Here is a 17,130-nt window from a genome sequence, read left to right as displayed (position 1 = left end):
GGTCTGAGTGCCAGCACCTGGAGAGACCAGGGGGGTGTGCGATTCCCTTGCTAATTTCAATTCTGTGTGTGCCTGTGTATGTGTGGGTAGTTTGCTAATGAACTTGCTTCAAAGCTGGACTGACTGGCTAGTAGGAGGAGATCTGCTTCTGGAAATAGCTGAGGTTTCAGCCAGTGACTGGGTAAGGGGTCTGTCCAGGTATGGATACTAGACAGAACCTATGCTAATTTTTGAGATCCATGAATGTGGTGTGCATGTGAATATAGAGTGTATGCATGTGTGTGTGTATTCACTAGTGAACTTCAATCTTAATGAGCTGGAGAGGAGGAAGAGGACTTGGCTATTATTATTCCTGTTTACGTGATTTGTGTTCATTTGGCTCTGTGTTAGTCTGTGTGTCTGGTCATGTTATTGTCATGTATGTATTGTGTCTCTTGTCTCTCTGGAATACGTGTTCAATCTTGCTACTGGCTGGACCTGCATATTGATCTGGCAGCCATCATACCCATGGAAGTGGGACAGTAGGGACCTTTGGGGTTTTAGAGTTCAACAGGTTTTGCTTTGGTAAACTAAGAAGGAGGAATCCTGTGATTTGCAGTGTTAGAGAACTTGCTGAATTCAGCAGCTCCTTTAACACACTCATCTTCTCTTCAGGTTGGAATTGTTGTTTTTTTATTTTTATTGCCCCATTATTCTCTTACCTCCTCTATCATTCATTCTGGTTTTCCCTGATCCACTATCTCTTTATTCATTTACAGACCAGTCATATTCTCTTTTTGTTCTCAGATCTCCTTCTATATGACTTCTGATGCTAATATTTTCTCTTATGTCCTGTTTTTCTCGGGATTTATCTGTTTGAACTGTAGTTTGCATTCCAATCAGTCTCCCTCCCAGTTTCTTTATAGTCTGAAAACCAGCAGTGAACTGTATTAATATTTGTGCAGTGTTAAATTTTAATTGAGATGGTGTATATAAGTATTGTATTCCTTTGTTTATTTTATCACTGCAATTTGGAATCTTGTCTTAAGAATTTAAAATCCATTTCCCAAATGTGGAAGGGGGGGCAGGGGAAAAAAAAAGAAGAAAATGTATACTGCCTGAGACAGAACTTCCAAATTATACGAAGTTGGCTTTGAAGTATTTGGACAGGTTCATAAGATGCTTATAAGGATCCATGTAATACTAAATAACATGAAGAAGTATACAGAAGAAATTCTAGGAAGAAGTCTACAGACTGGCATCCTTTTGGTAATTTTCTCTGTAATCTTCCCAGTACCATATGCAGGCTTGGCAAAAAGACAAAATTTAACTACTGATCTGAAAAAGCAATGGCAGGGGGAAGTTCGGAGCACAAGGTTTGGATTACGTGCATTCTAGAAGGGAATTCAAGACATATCTCTCAATTTTTAAGTCAAGAATAGAACAGTAAGAGCTCTCAACTTGACATGAGCATGTCTCTTGCTCCAATTCAAAGTGTTGCTGTCAAAGAACCACTCTCTAAAAGCAAGCATAGTTCCTAATGAAGTGATATAGTCCAGTTTTCTTGTAGGAGCCACAAAAGCTAATAAATTCACTACAGTGGTGCTTAATAGCAAAGAAATGAATCTGGATTAAAACATTTGCATGTTATTCAAAGATTTCTCATAGTGGAGAAGTGCAAATACATGTAGCCATTGGAATATATTTGACTTGTTTTTTCAGGTTTTGATGAGTTAACTTGTTATTGTGGTGAATCTGTGATTTACCCCCCTGTCCCCTGTGGCACTCAGCCACCAGAGTGTAAAAAAACATGCACCAGGCCACATGACTGTGATCACCCAGGTAAGTTAGGCTGTTCGGTTTTGCTTGGGTTTTTTTTTGTTTTGTTTTGGGTTTTTTTGGTTGTTTTTTTTTTTAATCAAAATGTAGAAAAGTGTACCTAGGTCGATTTGAAAATATATTTGCTTTTTTACTAGATGCTTTTACAGGAGTTGTGAATATTTCCAAAAATCTACACTTAAAAGCCAACCAACTAAAAACTTGCCATGAATACTAGTAGTAGTACTTCTGACTGATAAAAACATTGTGGATTTTTTTCTGATCATTATTAATAGTCACAACACATTAAATGCTATATTCCAAAGATTAAGTGCTCTTTTGAAACAGTAGGATAATCTAGTGAACATTCCTTGGAATTACATTGGCTGATCACAAAAAATATAGCACAAGTTAAACAAACATGCTTTCTGATGAATTCTGTTTGATAGTGTAACCCTGTTCAGAAGTTACAACGTTCTCTGCTATTTAATTTGGAAAATATGGAAGAATATTCACCTAAAAACCTGCCATCATAATTTTTAAAGAATACTTTAAAGAACACGTTATCATTGCGTGAAGCATCATACTTCCCATAAATAGTGTAGTTCTGAAAAGCAAACTCATGCTTAATAGTCTTTACTTTCTCCTTTAATGCATTTGACTGAAGTATGCTAATAAAACTGTGCTGGCTTTTATATTTCCATGACTGCAGTGTATCATACATGTCATAGTGAGGAGAAATGTCCACCCTGTACCTATCTTACTCAGAAGTGGTGCATGGGCAAGCATGAAGTAAGTCTGGACACCTAATGTTTTTGAATACTAAGTAATGTTCTAGGACTGTAAGCTTAAATTTTTGTGGCCTCTTTGGAATGGATGTTACTGGAGTTTGAGTTTAATGGGATTAAATCAGAAAAGTTTATCTTTTGTGCCATATGCATTCAGATCAATTGCTATATTGGACTATGATATAAAGAAAAACTCAGTCTTTGTCCAAAGATATTTTAGTATTATGATTCTTGCATGATGATTCTTGATTCGTGCAAATGAAGGTGTAAGCAGTAAAAATACTTTGAGATTTGCATTTATAACTTTTCATTTTTAGTTGTCATCTTTTTCTTCCCCTCTTCCAGCTGCGAAGTAATATTCCTTGTCATCTCTCTGACATTTCCTGTGGACTTCGCTGCAACCAAATGTTAAAATGTGGAATGCACAAATGTAAAAGAATCTGTCATAAAGGAGAATGTCTTATAGATGAAGAGTGTAAACAGCCATGTGTTATTCCAAGGCTATATTGTAATCACCCCTGTATGGCTCCGTGTCATCCTTCTGCACCCTGCCCAACAACATCCTGCTGTGCAAAGGTTAGATAAACAAAGAAAATTCAGAGGTGAATTGTATGGTTTAATTATCAGCCAATAACAGCTGTTACAAAAAATGACATGTTTTGTATATTGATAGCATGACATTTTTTCTGTAAACTTATATTGAATTAAAAAAAATATTCATCACTTTTAATTACTCATTATTCCACTGAAATGGGACTTCTTAAAGGAATAAATTTACCTCCCTCACACCACTCAGTGGCTATAAAAAGACAAAAGTTTAAAAAAAGCTGTTCTTGTGTGACAGGTTGATCTTCAATGTGAATGTGGAAGAAGAAAGGAGAGCATGATTTGCTCAGAAGCATCTAATACGTATCAAAGGTTTGTGCTTTAATTCTTTTAATTCCTTACTGGTCGGTCTTCTTTGCAGCTTGATTAAATTTCAGGCTTGACTAAATATATTTAATGCACAAACTTTTTCACAGTTTTTTTGTACTTTTGCATAAGGTTTCTTTTTTTTTTTTTTTTTTTTTTTATTCCCCTGAGCTTTCAAACCAGCTATGCTGTACTAGAACACATTCCTCTTTTCACTGCTGTTAGTCTAACTCTGGTGGTACATCAAAGCTTGAATCTCCTGTCTGTGGAACTCTGGCCTAAGCACATAGGGCAAATGGATACAGACTAATTGGGCAGGTCCAGATTCAGGCTCCTAAATGTAGGTGATTACATATCCATTTGTGATTTGCTGTCTAAGTTGCCCTTAATGTGTGATGGAACCTAGTCAATATAGATGATGGAAGCTAAAGAGTGATTTGAAGTTATTCTGAAATAGCTACATTTAGGCAGGAGAGATTCGGCATCTAAATCTTGGTTCTTAATATGCAAACTCAGTCCTACCCAACTCCATTTATTGCAGTAGATTTGTCTCCAGATCCTATTTCTAAACATATTTCTCTTTCTTACAAGAGAGGACAAGGAAGGGAAAAGGAAAATAAGACAAGTAGGGCTTTTGAACTTTTGGAATGAAAATAGCAAACGCTAATAATAATAATAATAATAATAATAAAAATAATAAATCTTACTCTGAGACTGTGATTGAGACGGAGTCAAAAATTAATCTAGAGGTGCAACCAGAGTTCTGTGCTGCATCCCAGTTTATAGAAGAGCACAGTCACAGATTCTTCCTGTCTTTCAAAGACAGCTTCTTTATGATTGTTTTATTTGGAACTGCTATTTGAGGGCCTGATACTAGCCCAGCTTAGGATATGCCTCTTTGTTCCTACTGCACACTGCCTGGGTTCCAATTCTAACAGAAGATGGCTTATCCTCTACGTAATAGGTGCTTAATACTACCTAATGAAAATGAAGAGAAAAATGTGCTGATCGGAAACAGTTAAGAACAATTGTGGTCAATACTAAGTTGAATGCAAGACACACTTACAGGAGCAGTGATAATTTTTTATCTTTTAGAAAAAAAGGTGGGGTTTTTTTAAGTTCTATCTCACTATGAATACAAATCAGAAGACTGACTCAACTTTGAAATACCAGTTTAAATTGGCACATGCTTGTCACTAATGATAAGCTAGGAAGATAACATATTTACAAGTCCAGATTTTTGAAGGCTATTATTTCTCCACCATACTATAGCTCAGGCACTGCAAAAATACTCATACAAGGAAAATGGTTATTTGAAGTCCGTGAGAGCTGAACACATATATACTTATTTATGTAATCAGAGCCCAGTCAAAAGGAAAAGAAACAATCAGTTTAAAGCAAGTGCTTGTATCTGTTTGTCAAATGTGTTAGTATATGTTTACAAATTACTCTTGGACCATGTGATATAAACAAAAGCACCACTTAATGCCAGCTAAGTTTGTATGATAATTCCAACCATTCAAGTTGCTGAAAGGTAAAAATAGTCTGATTTTGTGGGAGTTAAGTTTGGCTTTTTTCCCCACCATCTACACACTTGAGGAGGGGGGAAAAAAAAAAAAAAACAACAAAGAAAAACCCCAAACCCAAACACAACAAAGTAAGTCTTGTAGTACTACTGTCAAAAGGTCAACAAATTAATGGGGTATCCAAGTTTTCTCAAAAATGTTATAGGAGTGATGAAACAGCTTTGAGCTTTGTCAGTGAAAAAATGCCGAAAGGAAGAGGAAAGGGTGTGTGCTGCTATATTGGTACACGTAATACAAATGATGATGTCATATCATCTAATGGCCCATTACCTAGACTTTGTCACCGCCTGATAAATACGAAGCTGATGATGCCCCTAAGTGCTTTTTGGTTTTATGTAATATGATTATCCTCCTTCCTGATACATGATTAGTTCTCAATGTGATGCAAAACATACAGAGACAAACATATCCTTTTATGAATGAATTTAACAGGAAAAAATGGTTCAGAGGATAGAATGTTCAATTTTCCAGATTTTGTTTGAGAACAGTGTGGGATATTTCACTAAAAACTTGCTGTATATTTTAGTTACAGAAATTTTAGCAAGAAAATCAGACTAGGAGGGCTTGTTATTGAAGGGAATGATGAAGAATCTTTATAAAGAAAATTGTAACGGTCTCAGTAGGCATTTTGCTCTTTCCTTATGGTTTGTGTCATCCACATTTTCTAAGCAAATTTCTAAGTACTTTATAAATTCACTTTACAGGTTTTACTTGCACACAGTTAAGGAAGAATGAGGTAAAAGTTAAAAAGGCTATTAAAGCTATATGGCCAACTGTAATTTGAATATTAAGCAGGAAAGAAGACAGAGTATTTGCATTGCCTAGTTTAAATTTAGAATTGATGCTCTGAAAAGTTCCTTCAAGAAGCATGTCCAGTTGTTAGTCTTGCTCCTAGTTGCTTGAGGTAGAGGAGAGATAATAACCTTAGTTTATGTAGCTAGATTATGCTCCTGAAACTAGATGCTGTGGAACTAGATTCCCATTCCGTAATCTGATGAGGAAACGGTCAGTCTGTCTTGCTTCCTCCACCTGGAGGTTTAAATCTGCAGCTTTATACACCTTTTCAAAGGTTTATGTGTTGCCTTAAATGAAATCCAACGCTCTTCTTTTTCAGAATAGCTGCTATATCTATAGCCACTAAGTTAACAGATCTACAGCTTGGAGATTCAGTGGAAATCAGTAGGCTTATTACAAAAAAAGAAATGAAGCAGGCCAGGTAAGGAGAAACCCTTGTGTGTACCTGAAACATAGGCGATGCATAAAATACATAATATTGTGAGAAAAATCCCAGCTAAAACAGGTAGACTTTAAATAGCCTGACTCTACTGTAACAATACTGCTAAAGGAGTTTTTTGCAATTCCTTAGAAGTTCATGGTTTTGCTTTCATGTAGAATGAGTTCTTTGTCATTGGCTGGTTTGTTGTTACAATTATGTATGGAACAGTATAATTTTGGTTTCAGTTTCTTTCTACCCAGCAAACTCCTTAGTGTTCTTCTGGATTTTTTCAGATCTCTAGACAGTATAACTTTTAGCTATTATCTTCTGTTTCAGCACCCAGCATTCCTTCCTGGATGATTAATAGGGCATATTTTTCCCCATGTCATCATCTTATTATTTATAATATTTTTCTATTACCCTTTTTAGGTTTCTTACGTTTGTATCTCAATTTGATTGGCGTTTCTGTATTGTTATACTGGCTGGCACTGCAAATCTGCTTTTAAGTCACAAAAACACTTGTGACTTAAGTTTGGTGATTTTTCTATTCCTCCTGATGTTCCTCAGGATTGGAATAGCTTCTCTTTTTACTTTTATTATCATTTCTTTAAGGAATTGTCAAGTTTCTCCAACATCCTCCTGGCAGAAACTTGACTTCCTGAAATCTTTGCCTTTGAAGTCCCTAATTTCTGTTTTTAGTTTATTTTCTGTTACCATGTCTGCTCTCTTAATTGTGCATTTAATTATTTCAGTCTCAGTCTGTTATGTGTTTTAAAATCTAGTATTTCTTTATGTTGTGTAAAATCAAAATAGTGAAATTTCCCATACAGTTGCTTCATGACTTCCTGTATCAAAAGCTATACCAGCATACTTCAAGAAATTTTGCTAGTCATTCTATTCTGTTTATTTATTTAATGTCTATGAAATAGGAACACATTATGACCAAGTGGTTTTGGGTAGTTTTCTACACTGAAATAATTTTAACTCTGAACGTATGGGCAAGATGAACTGACACCAGAAACGACACCTAGGAGCACCCGCTCATCCCAGTCTCCAGCTTCATTCTAGTTTGGCTGGTGTCCTACTTCAGAAGAAAGTGGGGGGAAAAAACAAGGTCAAAGAGGGAGAGCCATACTGACTTCTGTATGCAGCTTTAAAGACCATGCTATAAGGAAGACACAAAGACGAAGTCATAATTGAGTCTTTTTTTAGCCTACCCTGTTTGTTCTATTAATTGAATATTCAAAAATGTATAATATAAGCATTAAATTCTGTCTCTAGAATTACTGTAGAATAATCTCTGCTTTACCAAGGCTGAGCCTCAACTACTTTGTTCCTGTTTGTATCACAGTGTCAACCAGATACAAATACACTCAACAATATGAAGCCAACTTCAGCTTCTCTAAAAAAAAAGTCATTGTTTAAAGAAAGCAACCATTTGGCAGTACTAGAACTTGGGGGGAGGATGAGGGTGTGGGGGATAGAAGGGAGGATGACTTTTTTAGCTACTAGTGCTGCAAGTCTGTCATAGCATATACTTGCCAGGAGAGCAAATAGGACACCAGTATTTCTGATGGTGTCCCAGCCTTTGCAGTGTGTAATATAAATTGTGTTGTAGTCACCTGCCATATATCTTTCTGTGTGGGCAGACTTACACTGCCCTTTCCTCGAATAGTTGAAATTACCAGAGGGGACTTTTCTTTGTGCAAATCTTTGCTAATACAATAGCTGAACTGTGGCAGCTAGCCTTTATTCAAGGACAGTCAGAGGAAGTATTCTCCTGTCCAATCTTTTCATCTACTAAATACTTGGGGGGGAGGGGGGGAGAAGATGGTGGCACATAAAATATTTATTCTTAAATTTCTAGTTTATTGTCAAACTCTAGTATTTACAAAGTAACTTACAAATCTGCTTCATTTATTTACAGTAGCAGAATAATTTATGCAAACTGCAGAGATTTCCTTTCTTTGTTTCTCTCTCTGGTCCTATCTGTAGACATTTTATGCTTTAGTTATTAGGGTTTGGGGTTTTTTGGTGATAAATTTGGTCAGTCCTAGAGTAGCTTCTCTAAATTGGCTACATTCCTCTTTTAGAGAAGGAGAAAATGATTCTTCAAGCAAATGACTTTTAAACAGTACCAGGTTGATCTTAGAATGCAAGTATTTTAGCTCTCTTCTGCCTCCTTCCAGAAAACCACCAGAAGTTCTGGATCCTATAGTTGTGTGTCTCTAAACATAATACATGTCACTGAATGAACCAGTTTCCCTTGTAGAAATTATTTGTTTGAAATCAAGGAACTGTTATCAACAGAGTCAATTCACTTATGCAGTCTAAAGGGCAGAAGTTTGTAACTGCCCCTGTGAAATTCTGGAGAACTCTTGATCCTTCTCTGATGTTTTAATCCCTTAAAATAAAATTATAAAGTACCTTTCAATGATGAGACAGGAACTGAAATTTATGACTCTACTGACATTACAAGTTATGGGCTCAGTTGAAATACTGATTTTTATGGTGCATCATAATCCTCCATACGCATAGCTAACTTTCCTGTTTTCCCTGGTTGATAATATTTTCTGATGTGTAGGAGTAAGTGACCTTGTCACATCTTCATTTGCTAATTTCTCATCCTTCCTATCATCCCCTCAATGCCAATATCAACTGTATTTTTTTCTCAAATGATCTGATTTGCCAATATAATAAAATCTTAATTCAGAAGCTGTTTTTCTTAGCTGCTATATGGCTTTGGTAATTGCTGCTTCTATTCAAGACCTAGAGAAGGGCTTGTGTGCTCAAAGCTCTTTGTTGTTTGTTTGGTAGGTGTTAGCTGTATTATTTGATCTCGCACACTCTTCTCTCTTCTTTCGACTCTGATAATGATATGACACCAACAAAGCTACAGTTTGAAAAGTATGAGTAGCAACAATGTTTCTAATTGTATTTTTCTTTCATAATTCAGGTTGCAATGTGATGAAGAATGTTTAGCTCTTCAGAGGAACAGGTGGGCAATTAACCTCCTTGGTGGTTGTTGTTTTTTTTTTTTTTTTTTCCAGAATAATTCTAGGTTCAGAAAGTTAATGGGGGAAAAAAATCCTTTCCTGCCTGACTGAGAGAACTGATAAATGTGGAGATGATTCCTGTATTATAGGGATATGTATTGAGTGATCTGAGATCTTACTAGAATATTCTAGTGAAAAGTCCTAAATGAGCAGTTTTAAATGTACAGACTTTACCTTTTGTGAGCTGTTCATGTGTATTAGTAACCCATATCTTTAGTCTTCAGTGACAACGTGTTTGGGAGGCTGAGAGGATTTGGGTGTTTACTTTTGTTTGGTTGTGCTTTTGTTATGTTTTGGCTTTTTCCTCCTACCCTCAAATTTAGGCGTCTTGCTGAGGCTCTTGAAATAGACGATAATTCTGATCCTTTTAACATCCGTAGTTCTGGACCAAAGTACAGTGACCTTTTAAAAGAAGATGCAAGGTATGTGTTCTGATTATGAGAGGTGTCGCTGTTGAGAGCAAGATGGGAAGTGCCAAATAGTTCTATTTACTCTTGTAAAAATGCCCATGTTTACTCTTCTCTCCTGCCTTGGCAATAGGTGATAATTGAGGCAAAGGAGGTGGTGTGTACTTCTTAAGACCTCCAAAATGAGAACCTCCAAGGTAGAAAGTGCCTGACAGGTTGCTTTGTTCTGTGACAGGACCAGATTTAGAATGGGAACATCATTTTCCACCATTCTTCTCACTACTAATCAGTACCTGTACTTGTCAGATCTCCACTGCTTTCATACAAAACCAACCCCCATCGCTGTGCTCCTTATAAACTTTTCAAGACAAAGACAAAAGTGATAACTAAGTAATGATATATGCTGTCATAGCCTGACATTACTTCCCTCCACCAGTCTCTTTTTTTTTTTTTTTTTTTTTTTTTTGCCTTACTGCCTTTATTTTAAAAATAAAGAAATGGAATTCATAGAACACTGGGTTGGTGCAGAGCTAAGCCTATGCCAGTTCTGACTGCAAAGGGGGCTGCTAAACTGAAACATCTGAAAATGAGGCAACAAAATTCAAGGTAGTATCAAAAGCATCCCAGTAATAAATACTATGCAATCTGGAATGACAGGAAGAGGTCAGACACACTTTTAAAAAGATGCTTAAATGGTAAGTGTCATCTAAGAAGTTTTTATTCCTGTGTGTGTTTTTGTAGGCATGACATTAGTTTTCACCAGCTCTGAGGTTTTAGAACAGCTGAATCTGTTTTGCTCTTGCTTCACTATCCTAATGATACAGAAATTTCATATTTTTGTGGGGATGTTTTCTACTTGAAAATCCTTTATTTAATTTGCTAATGTGTTGAGACAAGTGAAAATTTTACATAAATAGCCACGCAGATTTTAAGAGTAAATCACCTGTTGCTTTACTTCCAACTGATTAGCCTACTGCAAGATAAAAGCTGAAAGTTTTCATTGTGGAGGTACTTTTATTAGTATTTGCACTTAAAAGTGGTGTTTATAAGGACTATTCTCTTAAGTGCATACAGAATATGTTTTGCTCTACCTCTTTCAGAAAACAAAGCAAACATTTTCACTTTCTTAGTGTTGAATACCTTGTGTTATGTGTGTAGTCCACTTTTTTCTCTCTTTTTTTTATTTTTTGAATACTATCCAGCCTCACCTTTCTGTCAGCCATCCTCTACCTGTAGTGTAGTGTTCCTCTTTCATGAACAGAACTGACCAGAATCATGTGCTGTATTCCAGATGGTCTAACAGATACCTTGAAAAATAGCCTTAATGCTTCCACACTTCCCTATGAAAATATCTCTTTGGGTCATTCTGTGATTTTACTTGCATTTCCTTTGTAGGCACTTTATATTGGTAACTCATGATAAACTAATACACCCCGGCTATTCATGCTGTTTCACAGCTTAAAGTAAAAGTTTTTGTTAGTCCTCAAGTCAATGACTTTGCAGGTTGAATTACTAGATTTCATTTATCTAGCCTTCAAGATACGCGAGTTTCTCCTTGTATTAACGTATTTCTCTTTACATAAGCAGCAACCTGCAATTTATAAAGCCATGGCTTTATGAACTTACTTCCTTGACTGTTCTTGATCTTTTATCTCAGCAGTCTTGCAAACGTCCTGCATTTGCCTTATAATGGCAGGATCTACAAAGTGTATCTGTTACCATATTTTTTTCAGGTAGCTCAGTGTCGGAGAGGAAGGGGCACGGACTCCGATATGCAGGATCGAAATCAGCTTTATTAAGCAAGCGTGCTCTTTATATACTTTTCTACCAAGGCCAGTAATTCTCTACTTTACTTGTTTACACCATCACATACTCTGAAAGATCATGTTCCCACCAAAAAGGGAATCTCTCTTCCCTGTGAGCAGCACCTCCTTATCTAGGGAGTGGCTTCACACAACATCATCGTCTGCCAGAACAGTGCTGCAGCTGCTTATTCCTCCCTATTAGTTCTACCACACTTAACCCTTCTTGTGCCTCAGTCCCCACAGCTCAGCTTTCTGTATAAGTTTTGACAGATGCATTTATTCTTGCTTGAGCAGGTCACTCCAGTAATCCAAGAGTTCAGGGCTTGTGGATTTCTGCATAGTGTAAGTTATACATTTATATATGGGATCTCAGAATGATGAGAAATATGGCAGCTGCCTTCCTGTGCATTCAGGGTTACTGCCTCAAGAAGAAGGCAGCTGCCAAAACCATGAGTAGAATGCCGTGATACTATCTTGTTTAGGCAATGCATTGATCTGTGAAGCTGATGCATTGTCAAGGGCTGAAAAAAATGCCCATCTATGAATGAGAAAGCTGTGAGAAAACTCATGATTCTGAGCTGTAGTCTTTAATTACAGAACCCTAAAGCTCCAAGATGGAGTACAACTCCAGGTAACAGGAAGAAGATGAGTAAGTGGATGCCAAGATAATATGTCTGCTTTGTAGGAGAGTGACAGTAGAAGGGCATACCAGCAATAGCATGGTAATGCTGCTGCCTGATGATCTTGCTGATGTATTTCTTAGAATCTGACAAGGAGTCAGAAGAAAAGTCTCTGCACCATACAGCTTTTTATGGGGACATACCCTGCTGCCAAGGAGAATCCATTTTATAGCATGGAGGTGACAGTACCAGCACAAATGAGCACAGATCATGGGGTACAGATCCACTGGGTGGACAGTTCAGCACTGACCTTTCTGAGAGGCTCCAGAAATAGATACAGAGAGAAAGCAAATGCTCGAATTGGCCCATTGACATGAAGTTGGAAGGTAGACTGGCACAAATATCAATGCCTAGTTTGACAAGGATAATGCCGAGGCTTCTGTTCAATGAATTAAGACTACTGCAGGAGGAGGGGAGAACATCTGGAATATCTGGCCACATGGAGCTACACAGAAGACAATTTTCTTACTTTGTCACTGGCTGTTGAAGACCCCACAGCAGCTGCATGGGCCATGGAAATCTCAGATCAAATAGTTAAGTCTTGAGAGACACTGAGTGAGTTGGGTCCTTTGTAGACATGTTCTTAGCAAGTCTTCCCAAGAGTTAACTCTCCACATGCTGTTGTAGACAATGAGGGCAGAGCCAATTACTCCTGTCTGTGAACTGGCAACAGGAGCAGTGTACAGGTTTAGGGGTAGGAGACCTTTGTAGCTTTCTTAAACAAGAACTGAAGCCTGAAGGAAGGGGCAGTGAGGGCAGCTTCTCAAGCACGACTGGCAAACTGCAAGCTTGGAATGTCAGTCACTTAGAAGCAAAATCTTGCACTGGCAAGTGTTGCAAGAATAAGGAGTATTTTGGCAAAGGCATCAAAGTCTTGTGGAAAGCAAAAAATACACATGCTTGACAACCCTTGCTGTGAAGAAATTTTTACTAATATCCATCCTAAACTTCCCCTGGCACAACTTGAGGCTGTTTCCTCTTGTCCTATCACTTCTTACCTGGGAGAAGAGACCAACTGCCACCTCACTACAACCTCCTTTCAGGTAGTTGTAGAGAGGGATAAGGTCTCCTCTCAGCCTCCTTTTCTCCAGACTAAAGCACCCCAGTTCCCTCAGCCTCTCCTCATAAGACTTGTTCTCTAGACCCCTCACCAGCCTTGTTGGCCTTCTATGGACATGCTCCAGAATCTCAATGTCTTTCTTGTAGTGAGGGTCCCAAAACTGAACACAGTATTTGAATTGTGGTCTCACTAGTGCCAAGTACAGTGGGACAATCACTTCCTTAGTCCTGCTGGCCACACTATTCCTGATACAGGCCTGGGCATACTGCTGGCTCATATTCAGCTGGCTGTCTACCAATACCCCCCAGGTCCTTTTCTGCTGGGTGGCTTTCCAGCCACTTTTCCCCATGCCTGTTACACTGCATGGGGTTGTGACTCCAATGCAGGACCTGACACTTGGTCTTGCTGAACTTCATACCATTGGCCCTGGCCCGTAACCTGTCCAGATCCCTCTGTAGAGCCACCCTACCCTCAAGCAGTTCAACACTCCTGCCCAACTTGGTGTTGTCTGCAAGCAAAAGGGAGTAAGTTCCTGGTTCTACTCTTTAGGGAGTCATTGGAACTAGGGATGTTAGGTGTTGTCCATGAAAGTAGCTTCCGTACATTTCATCTCTCCAATCCACCTCACATTTTCCTACAGGGAAATAATATTCTCTTAATCAGTTGATTTCTGCTGCTACCACAACCCCCCTGTCCCCAGAAGAGTATTCTTTCTGTTTTGTCTTCCTATTTGAGTACTTCAGTCTTGACTGTCTTGAGATTTCTTGAAGCTGAGAGATGTTCTAAGTATTTCTGAAAGAACTTTCACCTGATTGTTTTCATTGGTGACTTCCAGTTGATAGCTCTGTTTTTATAGGCTCCTGAAGTGTTGATTTTTTTTTTTTTTTTAACATATCCCACAATCTGTGATCTGGTTCCTCAGTAGGTTTTTAAATATTAAGCATCAGGTGCTTGTTGACCCTCTCATTGGATTTTTGGTTCCATTTTTTTCTCACCTCCTGTGATCACTTCACCTTGAAATGTGGGTGTTCATGGCTGTCATACCATGTAGTATTTCCTTTCTGTCTCTCCAGAGTTAAGCTCATTGTGAAGCCACCAGTGGTTTTGGTTGGGTTTTTTATTGATGTCTTTTTTTTGGTTGTTTTTTTTTGAACCTGAGATTATTGCTGTAATATTCTTTCCAAAGCCTCGTGTCACATGGGTGACTGTATTTCACAGCCTGGGTGTCTGGAGGCCCCTTTCTTTTTAACTCTTCAAGTCCAGGTCTTTTTGGCAATTCTACCAATGTAGTACTTTTCTCCACTGAAGATCAAGGAGTTTTGATAACTACATGCAATGTCCATCCAATGTTAGAAAACCTTGAAGGTTTTCCAGTGATGGGCTGAGTCCATTGCACTGGTGATCAAGTGATGTTGGTAGCTGAGCTACTCAATGTTGCCATTTTGCACGTTTGCTTGAGACCACTTGGTCTTTTGATGATACATTCACTTCAGCATCCAGAACTTTGGTAGGGCATCTACCAAAGATGGTAGTGCCTACTGTGGTATGCACTTCTTGACTGATGAAATTCTGACATCATTCACAAAGTGGTGTTGTGTTTGTATGGAATGGTGCCTATTTTTGAAGAAATAAGGTTATTTACTACTAACCATCTTTGAGATATGAAATCTTCAGGTAGCCTTTTTTCCCCCATGGGGATGGTGCCTTAACAAATAACAAGCTTGCTTTTGGAGTTAGTTTACCTACTTATTTAATAACAGAGTGCAAAGCTCACTGTTATGTGGAAGACTTGACCTACTGTGATTGAGTAAGGTAAAAAGAAAACAAATTTAAAAAATCCTTAATAGCTTATATCAAGAATGCTTTGCTTACAAGTAGCCATGCACTTCTTTTGTTCTTATTTATTTGTTATTCTTGATGAATTGAAGATCAAAGTTAGTTCCTCTGTCTTGGAAAAGAACTCCACTATGTTTACCCAATCCCCATTTTCGTGTCTAACCATGTATTCTACTTGTCCTTAAGGCAGTTGATTTAATTAATTTAAAAACACTGAAATGACAATGTTAGAATCTACATTATCCATTTGAAAAATGTAAAATTGTATTGTCAGACAGTAGAGTCATAGAATTTTATGCAGTTCCAAGTGTTGAATGAAAAATAATTAATGATTTTTGTAATAGTGATGGCATACTAACATTTTTTAATGTAAATAGTGTAATATGTAAATCAAAATGTGCTCTCACTCCTTCTGCTTCAGTCAATTGGGTTCTTTAATTTTGTTCTTGTTAAAAATGTTACAAAAGATGAAGATACTGTATCTTTGTACACTCTCTTGCCTCATTTACATAGAATGCTGTTCTTGCAGGAAGGATTTAAAATTTGTCAGTGACGTTGAGAAGGAAATGAGAATGCTTGTGGAAGCTGTGAATAAGGTCAGTATTTGGATATTCTGCATGACTCGCTATAAGAAACAGTTCAGTTTTGGGGGAATTTGGTGTTACTAAACTTTAAGAATACTAATAGTTACAAGTTGACACTAGATCTGTTTGGGCTCCAATAGAGCGTGCATCTTAATTATAAATAGAACAAAATTTTTAAGAGACATAGTAGTTCAGGATCACTTTAGGGACAGCAAAGCTTTGTTTAAAGATTCAACTGGTGCTAGGCTTTAATGTGTCAATGGATTATAAATTTTTGGATCTCCATTAATAAAGTATTAATCGTCAAAGATGGTGTTTAAAGGTTCAGACTTTGAGGAGGAAAGCCTAGGTTCTTCTGATCCTTGTGGTGGAACTTGTTCACAAATTTGTGGATACCTTCCTGCATTTGCCAGTGTGTGAGATAGGCTGTTGACTAAAGAAGGAAGAGGACTAACTTTCACAAGGCTTGCAAATTCATTCTTTAAATGTTAGATTCACAATTACCAGTTTTCTGTTTAGACACCCATTGTAGATCTGCATTATTCACATTGCTTACACAATTCCTGTGCTTCTGCATGTGAACTCATTTGGTAAAAGTAGACTGACTGACTTGTGCCCTGCTACACAAGGCTGTAGTTGTTTCACAGAATCGCATAAAGTTTAAGGTTGGATGGGCTCTCTGGAGGTCATCTTATACAACACCCCCACTCAAGCAGGGCCATCTAGAGCCAGTTGACCAGAACCATGTCTAGATTGCTTCTGAGGATCTCCAAGTACAGAGAGGCCACAACCTCCTTGGGCAACCTGTGCCAGTGCTCAGTCATCTTCACAGCAAAAAAAGTGTTTCCTGATGTTCAGAGAGAATCTCCTATGTTTCAGTTTGTGCCCATTGCCTCTGGTCCTGTCACTGGGCACCATGGAAAAGAGCCTGGCTCCCTTCAGGTATTTATAGACATTGATAATATCAGCCCTGGGCCTTCTCTTCTCCAGGCTGAACACTCCCAGCTCTCTCAGCCTTTCCTCAAGGGAGAGATGCTCCAGTTCCTGAATCATCTTTGTGGCCCTTTACTGGACTCTGTCCAGTACGTCCATGCTCTCTCTTGTACTGGGGAACCCAGAACTGGACACAGTTCTCCAGTTGTGGCCTCACCAATGCTGAGTAGAGGGGAAGGAGCGCCTCCCTCAGCTTGCTGGCAATACTTTGCGTAATGCAGGCCAGGATACCATTAGCCTTCTTTGCCACAAGGCACATCACTGGCTCATGTTAAACTTGGTGTCCCCAGGTCCTTTTCTGCCAAGCTGTTTTCCAGCTGGGTGGCCCCCAGCATATACTGGTGCAGGGTGTTGTTCCTCACCAGGTGGGGGACTTTGCACTTCTACTTGCTGAACTTCCTGAGTTTTCT

At 38.2% G+C, this 17,130-nt stretch overlaps 1 protein-coding gene across 1 annotated transcript in view; it reads left to right on the top strand.

The window, feature by feature from the left end:
- The window catches only part of NFX1 (nuclear transcription factor, X-box binding 1), a gene marked incomplete at its 5' end in the record, with an annotated part of 70,333 nt that overhangs the window by 38,901 nt on the left and 14,302 nt on the right, over positions 1 to 17,130 (top strand). The window contains 8 exons of the mRNA XM_082499167.1: positions 1,702 to 1,821; positions 2,510 to 2,589; positions 2,931 to 3,161; positions 3,430 to 3,503; positions 6,198 to 6,299; positions 9,256 to 9,297; positions 9,679 to 9,777; positions 15,673 to 15,739. Coding sequence (XP_082355293.1) covers positions 1,702 to 1,821; positions 2,510 to 2,589; positions 2,931 to 3,161; positions 3,430 to 3,503; positions 6,198 to 6,299; positions 9,256 to 9,297; positions 9,679 to 9,777; positions 15,673 to 15,739 — 815 coding nt within the window. The remainder of the gene's footprint in view (positions 1 to 1,701; positions 1,822 to 2,509; positions 2,590 to 2,930; positions 3,162 to 3,429; positions 3,504 to 6,197; positions 6,300 to 9,255; positions 9,298 to 9,678; positions 9,778 to 15,672; positions 15,740 to 17,130) is intronic.

This window comes from Vanellus vanellus (genome assembly GCF_965231255.1).
Source record: "Vanellus vanellus genome assembly, chromosome: 2".
In the NCBI taxonomy this organism is placed as follows: domain Eukaryota; kingdom Metazoa; phylum Chordata; class Aves; order Charadriiformes; family Charadriidae; genus Vanellus; species Vanellus vanellus.
This window is presented reverse-complemented; position numbering and strand designations above follow the sequence as displayed.